Source organism: Vicia villosa, unplaced genomic scaffold (genome assembly GCF_029867415.1).
Source record: "Vicia villosa cultivar HV-30 ecotype Madison, WI unplaced genomic scaffold, Vvil1.0 ctg.004269F_1_1, whole genome shotgun sequence".
Taxonomy (NCBI): Eukaryota; Viridiplantae; Streptophyta; class Magnoliopsida; order Fabales; family Fabaceae; genus Vicia; species Vicia villosa.
In genome coordinates, this window is record NW_026706402.1 from 82091 (window position 1) to 109640 (window position 27550).

The 27550-nt window shown below is 31.1% G+C and overlaps 1 protein-coding gene across 2 annotated transcripts; it reads right to left on the reverse strand.

Annotated features, from left to right (window-relative positions):
- Positions 1-1062: 1062 nt before the first annotated feature.
- Positions 1063-18892, reverse strand: LOC131641923 (probable 2-isopropylmalate synthase). Of its 2 annotated transcripts, XM_058912223.1 has the most exons (9): positions 18339-18892; positions 18049-18262; positions 15401-15481; positions 10955-11047; positions 10782-10868; positions 10571-10671; positions 2078-2111; positions 1920-1993; positions 1063-1275 (listed from the first exon to the last, which is right to left on the reverse strand). In XM_058912223.1, exons 1-8 carry the CDS (start codon positions 18842-18844, stop codon positions 1979-1981), a joined length of 1131 nt encoding a protein of 376 aa, XP_058768206.1. In that variant the 5' UTR covers positions 18845-18892; the 3' UTR covers positions 1063-1275; positions 1920-1978. The 2 variants fall into 2 exon arrangements, with proteins under 2 accessions (XP_058768206.1, XP_058768207.1); XM_058912224.1 differs by lacking the exons at positions 1063-1275; positions 1920-1993; positions 2078-2111 and adding an exon at positions 7676-7919.
- Between the last annotated feature and the right edge of the window lie 8658 nt (positions 18893-27550).

Below are 27550 nucleotides of genomic sequence, written 5' to 3' on the forward strand. Positions count from 1 at the left end.
GGAAATGCATTTCCGAAATAAGTTAAATTTTTCAAAAAAAACGGCACTTTCGGAGATGCATCTCCGAAAACACCTTTTTCTTACATTTCGGAAATGCATTTCCGAAGTCAGGGGTAGTTTGGGTTTTTCACCAGAGGTGGGCTAGAGAGTTGGGAGGTTGGCAAAGAAATTTTCAAGATTTTTGACAAGGCAACTCACATTCAAAGGATATTGTACTTTTTTCTCTTCACTAGAATTTTTCCCATTGGATTTTTTCTAGTAAGGTTTTAATGAGGCATATCCTCAATGAACATCCAAGGGCGAGTGTTATGAATAATAATAAATATATGTAGATGTTTATTTATCCAACTTTCTATATTCTTTAACTCATATAAGTTAATTTTCGAACCTTTATGTATTCCTTAAGTTAATGGTTATTTATTGGTCATGTATTATAAATATGGTCAATGTTGCAATGCTAAGTGAACTTGAATATGATAATACAAGATTATTTTCTCTCTTCTCTTCTCTCGTTTATCTCTCCTTCATCTCTATATTGTTTTTAACAGAAAGTTCATTTTAAATGTTTGGTTTATTTAATTTCAACGACAAGGAATATTTTAATCATTATTGTTTTTCCACAAAAAATTCAATCAATTTTCAAAATATTTTAGTTTGCATGCGTTTTAGATCACTTTTGGCACCATATGTACTTTCTCTTTTGATATCGTATGCAACAATTTCTTTTATAGAAACCAAAAGAATATTTAATCTTTAAAAAATTATGTACATTTTGCTTAAAAGACAATATTTATTTTTCCACTTCTCAAATAAATAATAGAATAAACTTTTAAGATAAGATATGTCGAAACTCTTATTTAACTCAAAAAAAAATCATATTCAAACAATATAAAATTATTTAAAAATAAATAAATTGAGTAAAACTAAACAAACAAAAATTAATTATTCATCTCTCAGAAAAATTAATCAAATACATTCTAATCAAACTCGTACAACACATTAGTTTTTTTATGTAGTATTTACTAATATGAATTATTTCTTTTCGAAGTAATATTTGCTCCATTTTTACATTGAAGGATTCAAAAGTACCAAGTAACCTACATTTAGATATAGTGAACAATTGGTTTTGAATTTTTACTTGAGTTATTGCACCAAACATTTAGTTTTAATTAAATAATATTATAATTTACCTAGAAATCACACAACTTTGTCGACAAGTTCATCTTGGTATACTTCATTTGACATCAAGACCTTGAGGTCTGCATTTGTTACTCTCTATATAAGAACATAAAATAATAAAGTCAGATAGTGGAGACAAAGCCATCTTGAATAATCATAGTGAATGCAATATATTTTTGTTACACTCATATATAAACACAACTAGCATTATATTAAATTTGTTGCCGAATCAATTATTTAGGTAAGTTTAATTAAACTCTAATCACAGTGAATGCAATATATTTTTAGGGAAATGCTAACAAGTGCCCCAGGGGTACTCTTTAATAGCTTTAAAAAGTAAGTTTTTCTTGAAAATATGCGTAACTAATGCATCGAAAATTGAAATGGTGAACTTTTGAAAGAATATTTTCTTTATTTAGAATGCTTAAAGAGTGCCCCTGGGGCACTCGTTAGCATGACCCATATTTTTATTACACTCATATATAAACACAACTAGCATCATATTAAGTTTGTTTCCAAATTAATTATTTAGGTAAGTTTAATTAAACTCTTGTATGTTATATGTAAGTTACATTGAAATTTAATTAACTAGATATTTATACATTGGAAGAATCTTTCAATGTAAAAAATAACTCATTAAAATGAATTATTATTTATTATTTCTAAACTCCTACAAAACTATTTATTCTTATAACTATATTTATATTATATTTATAATAAAAACATAATTAGTTCTTTACCTTTTTTGTCCCAGCAAATAATTTGAATTTCGCGAACATGATCTCAGATTCATCATCCTTTAGTATATAACTTGCTGAAATAACACATAATAAGTCATGAAACATAGACAACAAACATGTAATATGTCTTTATTTCTTATCAATGAAATGATGATTACCTCTTCAAGTCTTTTTTTAAAAGCTTGGCGTCCACTGTTATAATTAGGGTAAAATAGTTAATGAAATAGAGAAAATAAGTCATAAATTAAGCGAGAAATTACTAATTAAATAAACTATTTTTTAATTTTTTAACTATAAGCAAAATATAAAAAATAATATCGGACTATAAGAGTACATGCTCTAACTCATCCAACCCAAAGCCTCATAATATAGGAACTCACTCTTGCTTAACACTAGCAACGATCCAATGCGCCTATAAATAACTCTACCTGTAGGGTTGGAGAGGGAATTCTCTCGCAATCAAACATGTGAGTAGTGTCATCATCTCTATTATAAACTTTGCAAATACAATTGGCATTCACTCTAGGATCTGGTAAAACTGACCTAACTTTAATTTCAATTAATTAGACTCGATTACTGATTACTACAACAATATTTCTACTCCTAATTGTGATTGGCAATGAGGTTGAAGAAGATGATGAGGAGGAACCCCCCAGGAAAAGATTGTTGCTCCTCTCAAAATTTCACCCTTATTGGAAGTGATTTTTTTTTTTTTAATGTTTCTATATTTTATTTCATAATAACTATTAGTTAATTACACATGTTCGGTTGTACTTTATGTTTCTAATTTGTCACACTTCAATGCATTTCTACTTTTATTGGAAGAGAATTATTGTGCAACTTATTTTAGCAATGTTTTATTGATATTTAAAGTTAACAAGGGTTTTTCTAAAAATAAATATTACTATCTAACAATAAACTTTGATCGATTGTATGAAAATGTGTTTTATCTTTTGTATTCTTATGTTTTTATCCTCTAATAAGTGTAGGGCAATAAATTCCTATATTGTTTCACTAAAATTCAACAAAGCAGCTAAGCTACCACCGCCTCACCATAATAATATTTTGGGGGTTGGCTGTCTGCATGACCCACTTTATTATTGTTATTGTTGCTTCTTTCTCATATTAAAGGATTAAAAAAAGTCTTTTTCATGTGTATGTTTTTTATTTTATAAAGAAGAATAGCTAATGCATGCTCGTCACTCGTCACTTTGCAAATAAATATTGTATTTCACACCATAATAGATTTTATAGCTGATGATTTTGATAGAAAAGTTTTGAATCCAACTGTATAATAATTTTTTACCATTGGAAATCTAGATTCTATGTGAACCACATTCAAATTGTAGCACCATATGTCTCATCAAAGATATTAGTGAGGAGTTATTATTAAAATTATATGTAGCTTTGTCGGATCACCAACAAAGAACGAAAGATGTCAAATTAACTCATTAAGAATCAAGCCTAAATATTTGGAAACATCATCATTTCCTAGGGGGTAACATTGTTGGACCCTTACAAAGGAAACCTTGCCATCTTATTTGAATATTAATGTTGGACCTTCACTGAAAGATCTTTAATACCTTATAGAAATATTATTGTTGAATCTTCACTAAAGGATCCTTGTCATATTATCAAGCATATTATTGTTGGACCTTCATTGAAGGATCCTTGTTCCCTTATCAAACATATTATTGTTGGACCTTCACTAAATGATCCTTTTCGCCTCATCAAGCATATTATTGTTGGACCTTCACAAAAGTAACATTGCCTCCTTATCAGACATATTACTGGTAAACCTTTACAGAAGGATCCTTGCCACCTTATAAGGTATATTATGGTTAGACCTTCATTCAAGGATTCTTGCCCTTATCAGGCATATTATTGTTATACCTTCACTAAAATATGTGTTTGCATCTTCAATAGACTGCATATGATGTTTTGATCATGGTGGTTTTGATGATGACCTTGATGTTTAGTGGAATCATGTTGCTTGATGAATGTGGTCCCTTCACGAATACCAAATGAAAATCTTATATTTTGGTCATGGTGGTTTATATGATGGCTCTCATGTTTGGTGGAATCATGTTGCTTTTCCAACTATCTCTGATGATAACGCCCATCCTGAAGTTATATCAAACCTCATTAGAGAGAAGATTTAGGGTCCCACGGAAGTGCTGAAGTCAAACATAATGTACCAAGAAACTTGAAGCTTCAAAGTTGAGAAAGAGTGGAAGTGTGAAAGCCTGCATGTTCGATTGTGCACTTAGCAAATTGTCTAAGTGACCAGAGTATTATAAATGTGTTAGAGTAACTCATAAGATACTAAGACAAATGTCACACATTTACCAAATGTTTTTGAGTACCCTCTTATTTTGTTAAAATCACCAGATAATGTTTTACGCAATTATCTAGTTGGTTACTAGCTTAAAGAATCCTTTATGAGTGTAGTTTACACTAGATTATTGATTATCATATTTAGGTTAGTCGATAATTTCTTTTTTAATGACTCATAATCGATTATTATGGCTTATAATTGATTAATTATGGCGCTATTTAAAAACCTTCCATATTTGAATTGCATAATCGGTTATATGATATGTATTATCGATTATGAACATTTTAAAGCCCATGAATTGTTTCCATTTTTGAGCCACACTTTCTTTAACAAATAGGGGGTTTCCCATCATTTCAAGTAACACCGGATATCGGATTCTAATCATCAATTTCTTATTCTTACCTATCTCTATTTTATTCTCTTTCACTAAAAGTTTCCTTAATGCGTGTGTGAGTGAAATATACTTATGAGGTTTTTGTTGTACTGGTGTTCAACTATTTTATCAAGAGTGTGATACTCATGGTTTAAGGGATCACCATGTTAAAATGTAACACCTGATTGTACAAAGGTTTTTAGACATAACCTGGTAAAAGATCAAATATATTATTTTTATAAGAATTCTCAAGAAGAATTTCTTGAGGAGAGGAGTGTTAACCCACATTTTGAGAGTTAATACATGCTTTTACATTTGTAGTATTTAGTAGGAATAGCCTTTTTATGTATTTTTTATTGAATTTTAAATGTTTTTAGATGAGTTAGGTTGGAGCACAATAGGTGCTCACTTTTGGTGTTTTAATGTGTTTTTGCTTGTTTCAAGGTTAATTCGGTCGAGCTGAGACAAGACTTTTGTCTTCTGTAACGAGGAGCACAAGCTAAAGGAAAAGGAAAGACTTAGAGAAAAGGAGAAATTTTGTTGTGCTGAAAAAGAGGGAGAAAACCATTCATATTCAAAGCATAAGAAGGAAGCACTACAAGACAAAATTATGAGAAGTTGTCACACTATTGTTGTTGCTAACACACTGCTATTGCTGCTGCAATTATGCCACGGTGTCATGATGTATCCTATGTGCATTGTACTATCATAGTACAACACAAAGGAATATGCTTTATTCTCTAGGCTTAAGTTAATGGATTATTGTAAATGCCTAATAAAAAAGAGAGACATTATGCAACTGGAAATCCTTTATAAATAAAGCTACAATGCAATAAAGAAGGAGGTTCTGAAACTAGGAAATTTCTGCAGAATTGTAATTAATGAGAAGCCAGCGTTCCAGTCGAGGAGAGGCGTGATGGAAGACGTCACTTGATGATTAACAACTTGCAAGGGATTAAAGCATCACACTTTGATTTATCATTTCTATCTGTTTGCTTAGCAATGTTTAGCTTAAGATCTCTCTGTGTTGTTCTTATTTTGCTCATTATGAGCTAAACCTTTTATAGTTGAGGAACGTGAAATTAATATTAAGTTATTTTAAGTGATATGGTGTGTCGTTAAGTGACTTGTTTTATTATATGTTAACCTGTTATAAGTCTATTTTTTTTTTGGCCAACGTAGGAGTAGATTACATCTTGTTGTTGAAGAGAGGTCCTACGTAGGAGTAGATTACTTGAACACTGAGCTTGACAACAACATTAGTATTTATCTCTTTGCTCATGTTTAATTTACAACTTCTTGTATGAAAATCATCATGCTTAATACAATCTCTGTGGGATCAATACTCTTTCTTATCACTTGCTACTAATTTGACCGTGTATACTTGCACGTACATAAACTAACCCCTTAAATTTTATTAGAGTTGCCAGGGATTGTTTCATTAAGATTTTGATTTTTCATTGAAGTTTGTTAAATTTACGTTTGAGTATTTGACATTTTATGTCTTTTAGTGACACGACAAGTGTGCAACAGTGCTATATACAGGTTAATTTCTCCATAATGAAGGTCAGTCAAACCACTGTTCTGGCTGTTCAACTGGATGAAATACACAACATGTTAAAGTCCTTTATGATGCCGCCTGTCGTGACAGTTCTTGCACCACTGAATGTCATGACATATGGCTCTGATTTTGCTTGTGGAGGATGGATAAATCACCCTAGTTCTGCTCATAATGCAATTGTGGTAATTAATGGAACCTACCAGCTAGAATCTATTTTAATAACTTTCATGCAAGAAACAAAGTTACAATTTCAAGCTCAAAGTGAGAGTATAAAAAATTTAGAGATTCAAATTGTTCGAATTTCTACTAATCTAAGCTCATGGGAGTATGAAGATCCAAAGCCCTCTGATATATCAGATGAGGACACTCTAGAAGCTAAAATAGTCAACCCATATTGTCACACAAATTGCTGATTTGTCAAATCCAAATATGCAGAAGGTGAAGTATTTTGTCACATCACCTGCAGCTGTACAGACAACATCTAACGTTCCAGAATATGGGGCATCAAGAATTTTTGTTCGAGAAATACCATCTACACCATTCTCTCAAAGGATAAGGAAAACCAAGGAAGGTCAACTGTTTGGGAAGATTATGTTCATAAAAAAAGAAGAACTCAAGGAGGATGGTGACATAAGAAGGCCTCCACCAAAAACCACCTGATGAAATTTGGTTGAAAAAGTATGAAACACTGGAGATAACCCCTGACATGACACCTACACAAAAGATTCCACTTTTGTCACTTCTAAAGATTTCAGTATACTGTGTTTTGAGGAATAATTATGGAAAGGCCTTTGTGTCTTCCCCAAAACTAAAGAAAAAGAAATTGAAATCAAAGGATGCTGGTGTCCATGAGGTGACCTTTTTCATGCCTCCTGAGGTTGAACAAAGTTGGATGAAGAAAGTAGAGAAAGTGTTGAAGAATAGAAAAAAGTCCAAAAAATATGTAATGAGGAAAACCAGCAGCTTGTAGCCTGACAGGTATTTCACACTTGACCTACAAACCATTTCATGATTAATTTTAATTTTATATTCATAGTTATTATCTTGTTCTGTCGTGCCATAACTCGTCAGGTTAACTGTCTTGTTTCTAGTTTGCTTTTAGTTGTTAGTTTATTGTTTGTTGTTCTGTTGGTTGTTTACAACTTGTTTGCTTTTGTTTTTGTTGGCTTCCTAGAGCCCTGGATAAATGAAATTCATGCATGTTTCTTTTAAATTTAATTATGTTTTGGTAGTTGTTTTTATGGGAAAAAAAGAATAAAATATATGAATAACTTGATTTAACATCCCCTTAGGACAAACAACCTTAGAAGATTTAGAAGAAATTATGTTGGGACTTTAACAGTTTCTGGAAACAAAGTCTTGAGGAGGATCTATTGCACTAATCTTTTGTTACTGTTAACCCCTGTCATAGCTCTAGTAGTCTGGAAAGTAGGCAGCCTCTTAACAAGTTTGAATTATTTTTTAGTATGAAAAAAGAGATCAAATTGAAAGGTTTAATGAGGGGAGGTTAGCGCTGATGTTTTAAGACTTAGTACAATGGACACATTGTATATGCCTAATTAATAAACACACCAATGCGTGTAAATAAAATAAAGCTAAAGTTCACTTCATCAATAAATAATAAGTTCTTGTGCCCATGTCTTGAGGAACATTTCCTGTGCCTGAAACTGGAGGAACAATAGTTGTCTTCACCATTAGTAACAGATTGGACTCATTACAAGTGAGATCCTGTCACGTGAAAAGGTGGAACAACTACAATTAATCTAATTATCAATAAATGCATGTGTGACTCCTAAGTATAAAGTAACAAAAACATATAGTCAAACACCCCTTGCTGAAACAGGAAAATCGAACTCTTAGAACATAGGATGAGATAATCAAAGTTGAATTTAGGCTGGATAACTTTCATGACAGGGCGTGTTGGTGATCCAAAGAGCACACACAATTAAGATTGAGCCTCAGGACTGAGTTATGCCTATTTTTTAAACAATTCCTTTGAGAAGATTTTTGAATTTGAAAAGGTTGGTTCTGAAGAAAAAGGGTTGTTGTAAAAAAGAAGTTCTCTATGTCATTTCCTGTCGCATCACCTGAGGACACATAATGATTCAAGTTTGGGGGTGCGTTAACCTACATTTTATGAGTTAATACATGCTTTTACATTTGAAGTATTTAGTAGTAATAGCCTTTTTATTTATTGTTTTATTGCATTTAAGATGTTTTTATATCAATTAGGTTGGAGCACAATAGGTACTCCCTTTTGGTATTTTAATGTGTTTTTGCTGGTTTTAAGGTTAACTCGGGTGAGCTGACACAAGACTGCTGTCGTTTGTAACGAGGAGCACAAGCTGAAGGAAAAAGAAGGACTTAGAGAAATGGGAAAATCAATAACACAAAGGAATATGCTTTATTCTTTGGGCTTAAGTTAATGAATCATTGTAAATACCCAAGAAAAAAGAGAGACATTATGCAGATGGAAATCCTTTATAATTAGAGTTGCAATGCAATGAAGAAGGAGGTTCTGAAACTTAGAAAGTTTTGCATAACTGAAATTAAGGAGGAGCCAACGTTCCAGTCGAGGAGAGACGTGATGGAAGACGTCACTTGCTGATTAACAAAATGCAAGTGATTAAAGTGTCACACTTAGGTTTATCATTTCTATCTTCTTGCTTAGGAATGTTTAGCTTAAGATCTCTCTGTATTGTTCTTATTTTGCTCATTATAAGCTAAAACTTTTATAGTTGAGCAATGTGAAATTAATTTTAATTTGTTTTAAGTGATATGGTGTGTCGTTAAGTAACTTGTTTTATTATATGTTAACCTTTTATAAGTCTATTTCTTTGTCTGGCCAACTTAGGAGTAGATTACAGCTTGTTTTTGAATAGAGGTCCTACAACAAGCGGTTTCCTTAATAAAAATGGTTGAATGATTAGGATAGAGATATTCACTTGCCTAGCTTGCTTAGATATAAGGAGCTGCTACCATTGAGGATTTTATAATACAAATAGACGCATACTAGCGTTACAAGCGAGGCTTCGAGATTTGTTCCCTTTCCCTCTATATGCATTTTTTGATGTTGTAGAGATACACCACTTGATCACTCTCACCTCACATGTCACGACACTGCTCATCATCACACATATTCACTTCTAAAATAATAATGGATCATAGTTCAACTCAATCACTCTTGATATATTTCCACTCTCAATTTTGCGTTATTCTAAGATCTGTTTTACTTGAACACTGACTTTGACAACACCATTATTATTTATCTTATTGCTCATAATTACTTTACAACTTCTTGTATGAAAATCATTATGTTTAATACAATCTCGATGGGATCGATACTCTTTCTTATCACTTGCTACTAATTTGATCGTGTAAACTTGCACGTATATAAATTAGCCCATCAAGGAGTGTGCCAAGAGATTATATAAACATCTATAAATCCTAGTGCAATCTCTATAAACTCTCTCTTTGTCTCTCTACTTTATTTTATTTACTTTCCTTTAAATTTTATCCTTCCATTTTTGCTGCTTTTATCTCATTTTTTTAACTCTACTGACACAAGATGTTGTTTTAAGTAAAAACTTGTAAATTAATCACAAAGTTTCAATATCACAGTTCAACATCCCTCCCTTCTTGTGCTTAGAGTCACTTGCTCAACATATCCAAACTGACTGACGTAGTGCTTTATGACTGCGAGGTACAATACTTTTTATATTGATTATGTAGAACAAGTCAACCTTTATATGAGGTCGCCACCAACTTCTCTTGTAATGAAGGGAGGCCAGTTCGACTCACTCACATAATCCGGTCAAAATCCTTAAATTATGGCTGAATCCTTAGAATAGGAACAAACTCCTTCCTTTACTCTCGAAACGGCCCGAAGCACCTATAAATATATCCAACCTAGATTTGGAGAGAAAATTCACTATTTTCGTATAATTAGCTTAAATACCCTCTCGCGATAACACACTTGAGCAAAATCTTCATCTCTATCTCTCTCTCTCACACACACGTGTGTGTCCATATATATATATATATATATATATATATATATATATATATATATATATATATATATATATATATATATATATATATATATATATATATATATATATATATATATATATATATATATATAAAGCTCAAGTATTCTGTTAGATAATAGATTTTACATTTAGACTTGAAAAAAATAATATATTATAAGCTCGTGTATTTTGTTTGATTTTTCAGATATATATTTTGTTGGATTTTATTAATCACATTTTTGTCTTGATTTTTGTGAGATTAAAACCTATTAAACTATTTTAAATTCTTACAAAGTTCACATAAACATAAATAATGTTTAATTAAAATAAAAGCAAATGACATACCTAAGTTTCCCTAGTACAATACTAGTTTCAGTTGATCTTTCAAGACCAATATCTTCAGGAGATATTATTTGATATGTGCCTTTATGTTTTAACATCCCATCCTATAAATCATAAAATTTCATATGTGTCTTTAGGTGTTAATTGAAAACATAATATGAAAAGTAACTTTGTGTTCTTTTTCACAAGTATTATAAGTATTGATATCACAAACCTGATGAATGCCACTCTCATGAAGAAAAGCATTAGCACCAACAAGAGCCTTGTGGGGCTGTAAAAACATTCCGGAGTACTCTTCCACCTAATTACATTTATTATGAAATTTAAATGAAATTCAATGAGAGAAAATTTAAAATAAAAAAACCGCAAGAATTTTAAATATGTAACCTTTTTGCTTGCGCTTAATATTTGTCTTGTATTAATTCCTGTATGTAGACCATATAAGATATCATTACCTCTGCACTTTAGGGCCATAACAACCTTGAATGTACAAAGAAAAACAAAGAAAATTGTGATAAAGTAGTAAATTGATTAATAACTTAAAAATGATAGGTAATTAAATATTGATATTCATTTATTTTAATGTGGTGTTGGGCTAATCAACTTTTATTTGTGAGACATTTATTATTTGTGATCTATAAACTATAATTTATAGAGGATACCACAACAAAAAATAAAGAGTGGTCTATAATTTATAAATTTATTAATCATAAAGCTATAATACACTAATAGATCATCTGATAGTAATTATAGTCGAATGTCTTTTTAAGTCAGCTTAGTTGTTAGTTGTACAGAAATATCAGATACAGGGGCGCACATTTAAATCCATGACATTCCACTTTTTCACCTTTAAAAGGTGAATTCTAGTCACTAGACTACTTAACTAAAAAAAATAAAAGTATAGCTTACTTATGTCATTAGTAAGACTTATGATGATCTTATATTATAAGTAACAAACTAGCCTACAGGAGGCAATTGATCAACATTACAGTCACTCCTAATAACATCATTCATGAAATCTGGGCATTCTACAAACAAACTTATGTTACTTGACATGGTTGCATCGAATTTTTCCAGACGGTCTGTTAGGTACTTGGTTTGGGCCTCAGCCTAACAAACGTGTCAAAGAGATAAATGAATTATATTTGTTGATGTGGCTAGTTGGTTAAAGGAGAATGATAGTTATATAAAGGATAGAGATAGAAAGGGAGAGGAAAATAAATTATATTATTAATGGAAAAACAGTAACTATTACAGAAGATAGACTCCTGCAATCTCAGAGCAAAGCTCCTCAAAGAAGAGACAATTATCTCCCTTCCCACACCATTACGGTTCCTAACTGGATAACTCTCAATGTCCTCTTCCTTACTATCCCTATCCTTTATATAACTATCATTCCCCTCTAACCAACTTGTCACATCAAAAAATATAATTCATTCCTTTATTTGACACATTTTTTGGGCTTAGGCACAAACCAAGTACCTAACATGGTCTGCACACATGTTAGCTTCGCGTTGAATTTAACGCGCCATTCAGAGATGTTCCTCAAGCACTCTTTCACTTTATTCGACATGCTTATGCCTTTCCATTTTCTATTGTTCTTATTCTGATCTCTACTTTATCATATCTACACTGTTGGACCATACAGACACCTTCCAAAACACCCCACATCTCAGCATTGTAAACATTACAGATGCCTATATTATTGGCATACTCTTCTAGCCAACCACCTTTCTCATTATGAACAATTCCTTCACACCCAGTTGTCTCATTCTTTTGCACGGCTCCATTTGTATTTAACGTAATTCATCCTTCTTAATTGGGTTTCCATCATATTCTTACTTTGCGTATAGGTTGATGCACCACAGGATTTCGCAGTAACATGGCATGATTATAACTCTTAGCTTTTGTATGAACTTCCCGAGCCAAGTGATCACGTATCACGAACTCTTGGTTGTGATTTCTTAAATTACGCCATTGCCAAAGGAGATAGCACCCTGTTGCCCATACTACCTTCTAGTTAGTGTTATCCTACCCCAAGTTCTTGTTCATTTAATATCCAGCCAGTCTTTAAAAGTAGCATTAAAAAAGAGGGCTCTCTTTTCTTGATGCAACACCCCAATCCAAGTTTGATTTGCAGTCTTGCAATCTCACATAACATGGAGAATAGTTTCCTCCTTACTTGTACAATCTTCACAAAAAGGATTCCTAAGCTTAAGCTTGCTTAATTAGTGATTTTTTTTAATGTCGTTTTGATGCATCATCCACACCAGGACACAAATCCTTTATGGACTTCTAATCTTCAAAATCATTCTCCATTCTTTCTCCATCAACTCATTTCTTTCTTCTGTAATGTTGCTATAAGTACTAGCAATGGTGAATTCCCCTGTTGTGCTTCCTCTCCAAATACACATATATTCCCTTGTGCAATCCTTCACATGCGGATCTAAAGCTCAAATACGATCCACTACTTCTGCTGGCACATCTCCTAGATGAAGCTCCACTTCCAATCTTCATTAGTTTCAACAAGGTTAATTAAGTGAGTGCTCTGAATTTCTAGAAGTAAATTAATAAACCTTTATGAGCTTTAAGCCATTTTCCATTCAACAATCTTCCCAAAAGTCAATTCTTCTGCCATCACCAATCTCCCATCTGGAAAAAATATCCAGCATAGGCCAAGTTTTAACTATTTGTTTCCATAAGCTAAAGTCAGTTTTTTTGGCTTCCATACTATTCATGCGTCTAGTTAGTCTGCTATACTTCTTCCTTAACACCTCGCACGACAAAACCGTAACACCTCTTTCTATCTTCCAAGCCATCTTCGCAATACACGTCTCATTCATTTTGATGAGGTTTTAAAGCCCCAGGCCTCCATTTTTCTTTGTAATAGAATTTTATAATAATTTACCCGAGGTGTTATAACTATTTTAGTTACACTTAAATGGAGAACTTAATTGAACTTTTCATAACAATGTATTCCTCTAAAACACATATGGATCACCTCTCAGAAGCTAATCCAATGAGGTTGCAACTGTATTGAGTAAAACTGAGAGGATGATTGAATGAATTAAGGGATTTGAGTTGCACGAGAATGATATGTGTGAACTCAAGAATGAATGTTTTTCTTATCCCTCAAGTGGGAGCCCTTATTTATACCTCTGTACTATTGAATTGAAGCCTTCATGAAGCGACTCTTGAAGTCCCTCAACAATGGCAACAATTGTAACTTATGACGTCCTCTTTAAGAAGCATAACGCTCTGTGTAACGGTTCAGACATCCCTTCGTATTCGTAACTGTCGCATTCGATTAGGGATAGTTGACGACCGAGGTGGTGATTTGATGCTCCCTCCGACTTGGTTAATGCACCGAGTAAGGAAGATGCTCAGACTTACTCGGATGAATACTACAAGCCTACTTCCTTGTTACAACCACTTATCTCAGTCTTCTGAGCTCCTATATCACCCTAAGTATTTTTGGTGTGTACACAATGCATATTTATGATAAAGAAATAAAAAAAACTATTCAAATATTCAAGTTTAATTTTAAATAATATTATTAGTTGACATTTTTTATTATTATTTGGTTAGGCTTTTAATATTACTATATTAGTAGAATGTCAATTTAAAGATATTCAATGAATAACAAATCTATTTTATTTAGTTACTTATTTAACTTATTTCTTTATTTTTATAAAATTAATTATAACTCTCTATAAATTAATACTCTAGCTCTCAATTTTTATAAAATACTTCAACTTTGTTCCCTCATTTTATCCTTACTAGATAAACACCAATAACATTTTACTCTTATTCTTATTTTCAAAGTAGGGATGTTTGGATTGAATTATCCAATCACACAAGATGCAACGGGTGGCAAAAAAAATTCTGATATTGGACTCTGTTATTAGGCTCTTACTCACATAAAATTGTGAGACATTAAATAGAAGCACTAATATTAAAAATTAAAATGTTTTAAATAAGAGTAAAAAGGTGTTCTAAAAATAAATATATTTAAGAATTGTTACCTTTTTATATAAATTAATATGGCCAAACAAATATCCAAAAACATCTCTTATAATAAATTGTATTAAACACATGATACAAATTTTTATAGTATGTTAATCAAAATACTGTCTTTTTAAATTAATTTTTTAAAAATAAAAATAAATTTGTTATAACTTCTGTCGAGATGATAATGATGATGATCATCATCATCATCAAAGAAGAAGAGGGTCGGTATGTTTTATATTTAAAAAAATAAATTTTTTTATATTAACAAAAATGAATTTTATAAAAATAGTTTTTGAAACATTAAAAAATTTTAATTTAATTTTATAACAATTAAAAGACTAATTTTAACATTTTATAATTTAAATATATATTATTAAAATTAAATTACAATCAAAATCACAATTATTTCCTTAAACTTATCTCAAAATAATTTATGAAAAGTTATTGTCAAAGGATAACATATTTAAAATGGAAAATTCTTAGGTGGACACATACCTAAGAAATTGTTTTACACACAACCAATCACATAATTTTAATTAACTAAAAAATAAATACTGATTTTTCTCTGTCCTTCATAATCTCAACCATCCCATGAATCCAATTAAAAACAAAATTAAAATTAACATAAATTAAAAAAAAAACTCTTTCTTATTGGCTGTGCTTAAAAATGTGGATTTAGGGTCGTGTCCATGCAAGAATTGCTCATTTAAAATACAATTTTAAGAATAACTATTTAAATTAATGTTTTATTTTAAAAATCGATAACAGTCTAAAAATAATTTTTAAAAGAAAAATAACCCAAAACCTAAGGTCGTAACTCACCTCTTCTAATGAAGCGTTACCGGCCCTTTCACCAATCCCGTTGATTGTTACTTCTAATTGTCGAGCACCTGCACGTGCACCCTGAAAGAAGAAAATGAATAGAGAAAATATGTATTATAGTTTCTGATATTTTATGTTTACTAAGAACAAATTGAAGGCAGAGTTATGGTTATATAGTAATTATTTAGCAAAGTGATTATCTAGCACAATTAATTATTAGCATCTAATAGAAGGAGTAGAACTGTTTGAGATAGGGGTGTAGTCGGATTGTTTTGAATTAATTTTTGGTTAAAAAAATTTCAAATCGATGATATTTCTATCGATTTGATTTGGTTTGATTTTTAATATTTTTTAAAAATGAAACTGAATCAAACTAAATCGTTTGATTCGGTTTAATTTAGTTTAGTTGATTCGATTTGGTTTGATTTGGTTGAATGTTTTGTAATGCTTTTATTTAAAAATTATATAATTTATATTTATATACTATTGTGTGTTTGGTGTATTTTATACTATTGTTTTCTCAAATAATTTATTTTATATGTTATATTTAATGTTTTATTTTTTCAAACAAGTTACAAGTTGTTCTTAATTCATACAAAATAGTTACATGATTTTTATTCGCATCCTAAAATAAAGCTTATTATCAAATATAAAAGTTGACAGTTGACATTACAAGGTTGAGAAGGAATTTGAAAGCATAACAAATAAAACACAACTATAAAAACAAAATGTTTTAATCTCCATAAATTAACATGTTTCACATCTCAAACATTAGGGATGTTCATGGTACAATTCGTGAGAAAATTTGAATCGAACCGAATCAAACTATAGTAAAAATTCACTCAAACTGAACCTAACCATTTCAATTTACTAAGAACCGAACGGAACCAAAATTATTGGTTTAGTATACCGTTTTGAAATTTCAAACCGAATCATTAGGGACAATTTTTTTTCCGAAGTGTACCTATTTTTCAATTTTTTAAAATTTTTTTTAACTTGTTTTAAGCATTTTTCAGTTTAGATTTGGTTCGAATTTAGTTTCAGTCCGGTTCGATTTCAGTTACGGTTCAGTTCTCGAACTGTTTGAGCATAATGGTTTGGTTCACAATCCAAACATAACAATTCAGTTATTTTAACTTCAGTTCGGTTCAGTTTGGCGGTTCGATTCAGTTCTTGGATTTTTTTTAATAACCCTATCAAACACATGTCAAGAATGTTTTGTAACAAGACTATAAGGAATTTTGTTGAAGAAGAAGATGAAAATTAACTAAGAGAACTTGAGAACGAAGAAAACAACCATAACATATTAGAATAACGGTAAAGCGATCAACAACAGTGACAAGCAAAGAGAACAGTAGTTCAGCAAGAGCAAGTTTTTTTGACTTATTATTTCTACTTTCAATGTTTGGAGTTTGATTTTAACTATGTGTTTAGCTAAAATAAAAGAAGCATAAACAAAAGTGGAAAATAGTTGGACCAATATAGACTTAATGATATAATAAAATAAAAAAATTTAAAATATAATTCATCAGTTGGTGATTCTAACACTTAAACCGATTACCGAACGAAACTACTTCAATTTTCATTTGTTGGGTTCAGTTTTGGAACCAAATAAAAAACAATCAATTTTTTTTTCAATTTGGTTTGGTTTTAATTATCTCTTTAATTTGTTCTTTTTTTTTTATCCACTTCCACCCATAATTTGTTGGACAGATTAGGTTGGTTTTGACTGAAAAATTTATGTGATATAAAAATTAAATTATTAGTTAGTTTTGGATAATTAGATAGAAAAATTTATTCTATTTCGATCCAATTTCACACAATTTAATTTTGATAAAATTTTGAATATTCAAAATATAAATTATAATTTTTTATTAATATTAATATTATAAATGAAATAATAGATTGAAAACTTAAATTAAAAAATAAAAACTACCAATTATATTTAAACAAATAAAATTACAAATTAAAAACTATCAGTAATATTTAAATAAATAAAATATTAAAATAAATAAATAATACTAAAATAAATTAAATATAACAAATAATTAATAGATAAATGTTAAAATATATAAATGCGGTTCTTTAATTTTATATTGGTTTTGAAAAATCACTTCTAAATCCGATCCAATTTGAGTGGTTTTCATGAAGATCCAAAGACATTAAAAGCAATTCAACTTTTCGTTGTTTTTTTAATTTTTTTGATGATTTATGGTTTTTTTTTTTTGTTTTTGACAAAGCAAAGCACAATGCATTAAATTGAAAAAAAAACTAAAACAGGAAATGCTAGCTAAATAGAAAGTACATAGCAGAAAAAAAAAAACTGCTACTCATTCACCCAAACTAGAGGCACTTATTGAAAAAAGTCACCTAAACAAAACTTACAGAACTCACCTTCTAACAAAGCAGCCCCAAAGCAACTTAAAAAACTTAAAATACCAATACTAGCAAGCTCCCTATACAACATAATAACATCCACCACAATTTGTTTCTGTTATCTTGTAATAAAAACTCAAAGGCTTCGGAGTGTAGAGTGGGGGAGGACGGAGAAAAAAAATAGAATAGATAAAGTCTCTATTTTAATGTCTGATATTTTATGTTTATTAAGAACAAATTGAATGGTAGAATTATGGTTTTATGGTAATTACCTCAATGGTGTTGGCAGTAGCAAGTCCAAGATCATTATGGCAATGAGTTGCAATGATAACATTCTCAATTCCAGGAGTATTCTTTTTTATATCAGCTATGAGATTTCCATATTCAAATGGCATTGCTATGCCCACAGTGTCAGGTATGACTACTGTTGTTGCCCCAGCTTTGATAACTTCTCCCAATATTTGATAAAGGAATTCCTTCTCCGATCTAGTTTCACATTGCATATAAGCTTAAACACAAAATTCATAAGAAAATAATTAAGTTATGTCGTGTAAGTTGTAACCTGGCAGCATCTTCAGCGGCAAATGAGATATCACAACAACCTAAACTCCGTGCAAACTTCACCGTATCACGAGCAATCTTGAGTACCTGATCTTTGGTCTTTCTAAGTTTGTATTCCATGTGAATGGGACTAGTTACTAGAAAAGTACAAATTCTTGGTCTTTTAGCATGTTTTACAGCCTCCCATGTAATGGCAACTTCCTTCTCATTGCATCTACACACACCACCTATAACCGGAACATAACCATCACTATCAACATCATTGCCAACATCTTCCGCTATCATTTTAACCGCGGTGAAGTCATCATTGGAAGCAGAAGGAAACCCTGCTTCAATGATGTCAACCCGTAACTTTACTAGTAGGCGCGCGATATCTAGTTTCTCCTTACAAGACATTGCGGCACCAGGGGATTGTTCACCGTCGCGGAGGGTGGTGTCCAATATGCGAACATAGGTTGGTCTGGGAATTTGGTTTGGAATGTATAAAAGATTACCGATTGTTGCCATAGGAGATTTTTGAGTTATCAAAAAGTATACTCAATGAAATGGATAAGTTTAAATGAATGAATCAAATCATTTCTACTTGCAAATAGAAATGATTTATACATACGACCAATCAAAATACTTTAATTTATCATGTAATTTCAGTTTTTAAAATTAAAAATAAGATTTATTCTGATACATGTCTCTCATTAGTTGACAATGTAAAAATACTTTATACTGTCAGTACATTTTTTTTATTATTATTATTAGTTTTAATAATTTTTAGATAAAATATTTAAAATATACACAGAATAAGTATTCTTCCTATTCCCACACATGTTCATATATATATATATATATATATATATATATATATATATATATATATATATATATATATATATATATATATATATATATATATATATATATATATATATATATATATATATATATATATATATATATATATATATATATCATATATCATATGAGAATGCTATATTTATATGAGAATGTGAAAACGAATCTAAATCATTAGATTTTAAAATAAATGGTGGAGATTATGTGGGATTTTTTTTCCTCTCCTACCTCATTTATTTTAATAATGAAGGAGAGAGAAAAAAAGAATCACACATAATCTTCACCATTTATTTTAAAATTCAATAGTTCAAATTCATTCTCATATTCTTATATAAAAAAAACATTATGTCATATATATATATATATATATGAAATATTAACCAGTGTTCTCATGATAATGGTTAAGATTTTAAAAATAGTAAATAATCTCGATAATCTACGTATTTAATATATCGAAAATTGAAATATTAATTTTTTTTATAAAATTATTATTTTTTGAATGCTTAACTTATTGCCCCGAGGACATTGATTAACAAGATCCATAATATATTTAATTAATTTGACATAGTGAAATATATTCTATTGATAATTTAATATAATATAATGTAATAGTGAGACAATTCAAAATTAACCTTCATAGATAATATGTGTCATATCAAGTGGGAAAAGAAAAAGGATGAAATAGTAATTTTGATAGCGATTGATTATGTCAAGTCTATAAGAAGAGATAACTCACATGTTTACTTTTTGGGGACAAAATTTTCGTGTATTCTAGCATCTAGTTTGGACAGAAATCACAGTGTACGAGCCTCTTTCAACTAAAAATGTTATTTTGAAAGAGATAAGAATTCTATTTTGAAAGACAGTAGTAAACTGTACAATTCTAGATCTATGCAAACCACATAAGTTCCCTTAAAACCACTTACTAACACAAAACCCACCCACGGTTTTGCCAGACCACTAGACAATTATTATAAGAACTATTACTGTGCTCGATTCATCCATTGCCTTACACCAATCACATCTTTTCATCTCAATGACTCACATCTTTTCGAATAAGGATCCACTTCATTTCTTACATTCTATTTCTTTTTCATTACTATAGTTTTATGTGTATAAAGTTAAATAAATAATAAATATGTGTCACATGTCTTAGAAATACGTGTAATATACACAAAAATTATAGTAATGAAAAAAAATAAAGTATAAAAAATGAAGTGGATCTTTACTCCTTCGTACTAACTATACTTTATCAAATTCAATTATTTCTTCCAACAAAAACCACATGCATTCAATTATTTCTTCCAACAAAAACCACATGCATTGCATGCCCAATTACCCACCACTCCAAAGGGAAAGATTTTGAGGGATTATGTTTATATTTTAATAAACATTTGATATTTTAAAAAATTTTAAAAAATATGTATATCATTGAATTTTTAAATATCAAATACATATTAAAATATAGAAGTAATGTTTGAAAAATTTTATCTTCAATATTTTTCATAAACCTACTAACAATGAAACTTTAAGTTTCTTTCACCACTTGTTTTTCAAACTAAAATAATAATAGTTATAATATATTATTTCAATCAATTATAGATTGTTTGAGAATTTTCATGTCTCTGATTTTTTGGGAATTGATTCAGTATTAGAAGCCAGTGTGTCTTTACATTCTGAGTTTAAGAGAAGGTTAATCGATGATCAATGAGGGTCTTTTCTTACCACAAGAGAAAGCTATGTGATTTTTTTTTATTTGGCTCTAAGCAAAATGGTAAGAGGTTTCACCGGAAAATAATCATCTTTAAGTGGATATGCCCCATTGGTTGATCTAAGGGGTTTAAGAGGTTTCATCGAGAATAATTCATCTTTTAGAGAAGAAATGCTATGATTGTCTAAGTAGGAGAGACTTCACGGGAATGTAATTTGGTTATATTCCTATAATATATATGTGTGTGTGTGTGTGTGTGTGTGTGTGTTTGTCTTAGGATTATCTCAGGGAGAAGATCTAATCAGTGTGTATATATATATATATATATATATATATATATATATATATATATATATATATATATATATATATATATATATATATATATAGTTTATATTTGACAGGTGTATAACAAGTATAAAAGATATAACATGCATATGATGATTATAACAAGTATACAGTAAACTCAGGTGAACAGTAATTTAAATATGAATAAGTGAAAAGAAATGAGTTTTGATGTTTAATTGTGATTTTGAATAAGTCTGTGAGTGAAAGGAGAAAAGATGTTGAGATTTATAACTCAGGGAGAAACTCAAGAATATTGACGATGAAAAGGTGTTGGACCTTACACTCTGATAGAGGCCCAAGAAATTTATTTAAAATAGATGAAAATGTTGGGACTTACAACTCAAGGAAAATGTTAGACGATATGAATGGTCTAGAGGGGGGTGAATAGACCACTTTTTTCAATTTTTATGAAATATTAGTGTTTGAAAAACGTAATGCCTCAGAATCAAACTTATCGTCTAGAACGATCTAGTTATTGAATGCCAGATATGTGTGAACAAAACCGGATGAAAATAATGAAATGAAATTACGTATTTCAACTGGATTACCAATTTGTTAATCTACAAACTATAAGAGATTTCTCACAATGAACTGTTTCACAAAAAATTAAGCAAAAGTTGAATGTGAAATTTTATCAAACACTTGGTGAGCGCTTTTCACCAAGTTTCAACTATTGATCAAATATGGATTTTACCGCAGACAAATACGAAAAGATAAAGCAAAAGACAATAGAGAACACGATATTTGTTTAGGCAGTTCCCTTTGTCGTCCTCGCGTAGGGTACGTCTGCCCCTAACTCCAATTGGAATTAGGATAGTATGTATTAAATGCAAATGGTCTTAACAAGAGAAGGTTTACCGATTACCAATTTTAATAGAACAGTAAAATTGAATCTAAACATTTCTCTTCCCTTGATTCAAGTAGAACCAAGTGATTATCGACGATCCTGATGAATCTCGACCCCGATCCTTTCTTCTTTATTCTCCAGTTGATGCTAGCTTTTAGAGCAAATTGCGAATCCCTCAAACCCTTAAGCACAATCAGATACTTGTGAAGCAAAGCGATCGTCAAAAAACCCCAAATCGCACTTGATCTTGGAGGACAAAACCCTAAGGTTTTATTCAAGAAAAACCCATAATCTCTTAACTCGAACAAGAACTAAATCTACCGTCGAACGTTATCAACCCACACTCCTCACCATGATTCATAAAAATTGTTATGTGTAGTTGTCAATTTGATGAGAGAGAGGTTGAAGATGATAAGAGCCTTGTGTCTATCTTTCACTTTTCTTGAAATCTTACCAAACCAAAATGATTTTGTTTTATACAAAGAGAAGCAACAACAAAACAGACAGCAAAAATTCTGAGTTTTGGGGCGACAGGTCGACCTGAGGAATGGGGGGACTCGACCTGTTCAAACACGTGGTTCCTTCAGTTTGTCAAAAACGTATGCATGCGTCGACCTGTGCTTGTGATGCATCGACCTATTACTTGCATGCGTCGACCTAAGGGTCGACCTATTCAAACCCGAGGTTTCCTCAATTCTCCATGCGTCGACCCAAACAGGGCTATGCGTCGAAGTATGTTGTCCCAACATGCAACCCAGAATGCGTCGACCTGAGGGTCGACCTGATCAAATCTGAGGTTCACCCAAAACTTCATGCGTCGACCTGTGAATTTTGGAGGTCGACCTGAGGACCTCAAAATGTTAGGAAACTGACTCTTTCACTGTGTGAGTCGACTCACACCTTGTTTAGGTCGACCTGTGAACCTGGAAATTTCAAATTTGCTTGCTTTGAGTCTATTTGAAGTTTCCCATCTTGCATGGTTGACTTGAGACTCATCCAACCTTTAATAGAAAGTTTTGTCATCACTTAAAACACACCTTGCATTCACAAAAAAGTCCAAAAGGTATTTGAAAAGAAAATGTGTTGGGTCTTACACTCTGATAGAGGCCCATGAAATTTATTTAAAACTGATGAAAATGTTGGGACTTACAACTCAGGGAGAAGTTCAAAAGGTATTTAAAAAGAAAAGGTGTTGGGACTTACACTCTGATATAGGCCCAATGAATTGAATTGAAAGAGACAAGAAAGGGATGGGTCTTATAACTCAAGGAGAGACCCAAAAGGTATTTATTTATGAATAACAAATGAAAATGTTGGGACTTACAACTCAAGGAGAAACCCATGAAATTTATTTGAACAAAAGATTGAAGATGATTTTATTTATGTACAAAAGGGGTTGGGACTTACACTCTAACACAGGCCCAAAACGTGTTTTTAAAAAGGTTTGATTTTATTGAGTTTGGGAAGGTTTTTAAAGAAATAAAACCCTAATCGTTTGGTTAATTGATAGTTTGACAAAACCAAATTAATTAACAAAAACAATTAAGTCAATATAAAACATGTTATGTACATTAATAAAGACTTAAAAGATGGTGTTTTATTCACATGAATATTTGAAGTTGATTAGGTTAAGAAAATCAAAAGTAAAATTCATTTTTAAAGTATTAAAAATACTATAAAAAACATTACTTTAAACCTAATAAAAATATATCAAATAAATATTATTTTTTGTGATTTTTTGTATAATCATGAGATATGTGTGATAAATGAAGAGTGTGCGAAAAATCATTTGAAAATAATTAATTTTGCTATGTTAATTAATTGAGTGAAGTTGTAAAAGAAAAAAGAAGAAAATAGTGCTAAAAAAATAGATTTGGCCCTCAAAGGAGTTGAACCCACGCCCTTATGGTCACCACTCAAAACTCTTATCATTGGGCCAACGCGCCAGTCTTGTTAAACAAATGACTTCAATTCAATATATTTTAAAACAAGTGTTATGTGTGTTTTAAAAAAATAAAATGAACAAAAGGTTTGAGGGGGGAATCGAACCCCAGACCTTGGGGGCAAGAGGGGAGTTTGGACGCTCGCTTTGGCCACTAGGGCAAATGATGATTTCAAGTAATAACACGCAAACAAATCATAATATATTAAAACACGTTTTAAGTTTTAAAAATGTCTCCGCCACCATGTCCATCTTCAACCTCAAGCTTTCCCAAATTTGAATTTCCAACTTCTTCGTTTCTCAACCAAATGAGGTGATCCAAACATGAATCTTGCTCGTTTTTCAACAAAGAATCTGATGGTGATCTTTAATTTCATTTATTTTAAGTGTAATTCAAAATTTATCGTATGAACTATCAAGAACCCTAAAACAAAAATTCAACATGAAATTCTAGATATGCATGATTTTGTTCAATTGATTAAGGATTAATGATCTATATACATGCAGAAAGATGATGGAAACTTGTTTGAACAGTTATGGGGCATGAATCATAGAGTTCAAAAAGGGACACTAACCTTCAAAGTTGAAAATCGAAATCTTGATATGGATGTTCCAATTGCAAGATGATGATCTGGGAATCTCCTATGGTGATATTAGAAGGTGTTTGAATGCTCAATTTGGATTGAAACCTCCTGGATTCCTCTGTCTGATCCCAACTGTATAAGCTCCAAGTTAAATGTGGAAATGATGATTTTGATGTTACAAAGCTACAAAGAGGACTTGGACCACTTCTACATGTTGTATGTGAAGTGTTTGGATGCCTGGTTTGGAAGAAGAAGCTCATGTTTGAAAAATTCACTTCTTCACTCCATGAAGCTTTTGAAACTTTGAGAAAAGAGAGAATTTTGAGAAAACAAGTATTGAAGTTGTTTTGGTGTGATTCTGAATAATGGAGAGCTCTCTATTTATAGGCCAAGCTCATGAGATATTCTTGAATGCAAATGAATTTGTAGATTGAATAACTTAGTGAGTAAGTTATGGAGAATATTCTATTTTTGCAATGATGAGTTTTTGGCTTAGTTAGGATTCAATCCTCTAACTTCTTGTCATACCCCAAAATTTGCCCTTCATGTTCCATTCACAATGATTCAAGGTTCAAGATTCAATGCCAAAGCTTTGCTCAAACAATCCCCAAGATCCACAATCAACTGGTTTGACCTAAAAGTCAACCATAATCAGAGCATAGTCAAAGCCTCCCAATTTTGGTCAACATCAAGTATGTAAAGCATAACCATCATTTGATCAAAGATTGATCATGATTCCATTAATAGAAACTCAGAGATGAACAAATACAAAAAGGTTCAAATTAGGGTTTCTTAGGAGAAAGTCAACCCAACTTTGACTGGGCATAACTTTCACATGGAACATCAAAAATTCCCCACTCAAAGCCTATTTTGAAGGAAATTGGATTCCCTACAACTTTGTCTCTCACAAGCCAGGGCTAGAAATGATTCATTTGAGAGATACAGTGCAAAAGATTACAGGTCCTTTTCAGGGATCCTCCAAAAGCAATATTTTGTCAAAGAGGATATGATCAAGATAAAAGCTTCAAATGAGGAATATGTTCCAAAGTGGCTTGTAGAGGACCTCCTGAGGTTTCTAAAAAGTATTAGAACTCCCTCATAGCTTAAAAATTGAAGGAGATATGCTTGATCAAAGTTAGGTGATTTTGAAGGACCAAATGTGAAAAAGGAGGGTTCAAATTAAGGAATTTTGCAAATGGGCCTATGGTTTTCTTATGCAAACTTGGTCCACAGGTTATTAACATGCCCAAAATAAGGTGCCACGAAATTTAAATATATTATTTAATTTTTTAAACATTTATTTCATAAAAAAATTGATTTTTATGATTTAAATAAGTAAGAAAATCAAATATTTTGTTAGAAAATATATTTTGTTGATTTCCAATCAATGTTAATCACAAAATATATTATTAATTTCGTGGTAATTAGATTAAGGAAAAATAAAATCAAATCTTGGCCAAAAAGAGAAACTTGTGATTCAAGAAACAAAACAAATTTCCAAAGATTGCAAGAATGGATTTGAAAGGCTTTGGGCTTGGTTCTTTGACCTAATTTGGTTCTCTATAAGTATGCAAGACAGAACAAAGGATTAGGGGGACGAAAATTCAGAGAGAGGCACACTTGCAAGAACAAAAAAAAAAACACCAAAGAACTCAAAATCGTTTTCGAAGAATTCGTGAATGTCAACAAGAATTAAAGGTTTCACAAGCTTCTTCAGGTGATTTGGAACGTGTCTGGATATTAGCATAGCATCAACAACCCCAGAATTGTCTCCGATTTATCAAAGTAAGTCATTCTGAAACTTGGATCGAGTAGGGCAATACATGCGTTCTCATAATGTTTTGATTGTATATTTTGATTTATCTTAGTGTTATGAACATTTCTGGTTGATTCTATTTGAGTTTGCGTGCTTCAATCGTGGTTCTCCATTAGAGGCCGTTTTCGAGTTTTAGGGTTTTTGAATTGGGGGTTTCCATTAGGGGTAAAATTAGAATAAAATAGAGGCTGATTTAGGTTCGTATAAAGGAGACGGAGAGATCTGATAGGTCGCGCCATGTTTATATGTTGGGATGTCCAAATCGCTATTTTCCAGGTTTCTTTAGCTGCGAATGGTTTTGTAGCAAAAGCGTAGCAAATGTGTTCAGGAATTCAGGTAGGTTTGGAGAAGATGACGACGTGTCACAGCGACACTGGTGAGTTCAAATTTGGGCGCGCGTTTCAGTGGGGTCGTTGCGTTCTGAATATATTGTGTGGTGTGTGTACCTTAAACAGAGTTGTGTGTTGGTTGAGTTGGTGAGTGCGCGCGTGGATGACCCAAGGGTCCAGGGTTCGATCCCTGGCCCTTACTATTATTTTTCTAAATTTCTGATCTTGATCCTGTGCACTATCATGCCAGCAGAACATCATGTGTCTTCAGATCTAAGCCCTTAGATCTCCTCCCAGCTTAGATCTAACGTCCCTGATCCTATGTCTATATTATGAACCTTACTAACAACCACACCTAATCATAACCTTAATAAAACTAAATAAATTTTAATTATTTTGTTTTATTTTAATTAAAATACTTATTTTTAATATATATTATTTGTATTATAATTATTTCTTTAATAAAATAAATACATAATGATTATATTAAAAATTTTCAATTTGTTATTCGTGCCGATTAAATCGATTGATCGCTATGGTTAACAATGATTTTAATTAAAATACTATTTAATTAAGATAAAATCCAAACTATATTCGATTAAATGGTTGCAATCATCTTATTGATTGTGATGATTAATCTTGCCTTGTTCTAAATTTAATTTGTTATTATTTGTAATCGTGTTAATCGATTATGAGGGGTAACAATACAAAAATAAAATTTACAAAACATAATAAAACACATTAAGTCATTATTAGTGATAATCGAATCAATCGGTTTGAATTGGTAATG

Coding starts and splice junctions, on each gene's coding strand:
- LOC131641923 (XM_058912223.1), bottom strand. CDS start 18,844: ATGGCAACAATCGGTAATCTTTTATACATTCCAAACCAAATTCCCAGA. Junction 15,482..18,048: donor CTACTGCCAACACCATTGAG/GTAATTACCATA, acceptor TTCTTCTTTCAG/GGTGCACGTGCAGGTGCTCG. Junction 10,672..10,781: donor ATGAGAGTGGCATTCATCAG/GTTTGTGATATC, acceptor TATGATTTATAG/GATGGGATGTTAAAACATAA.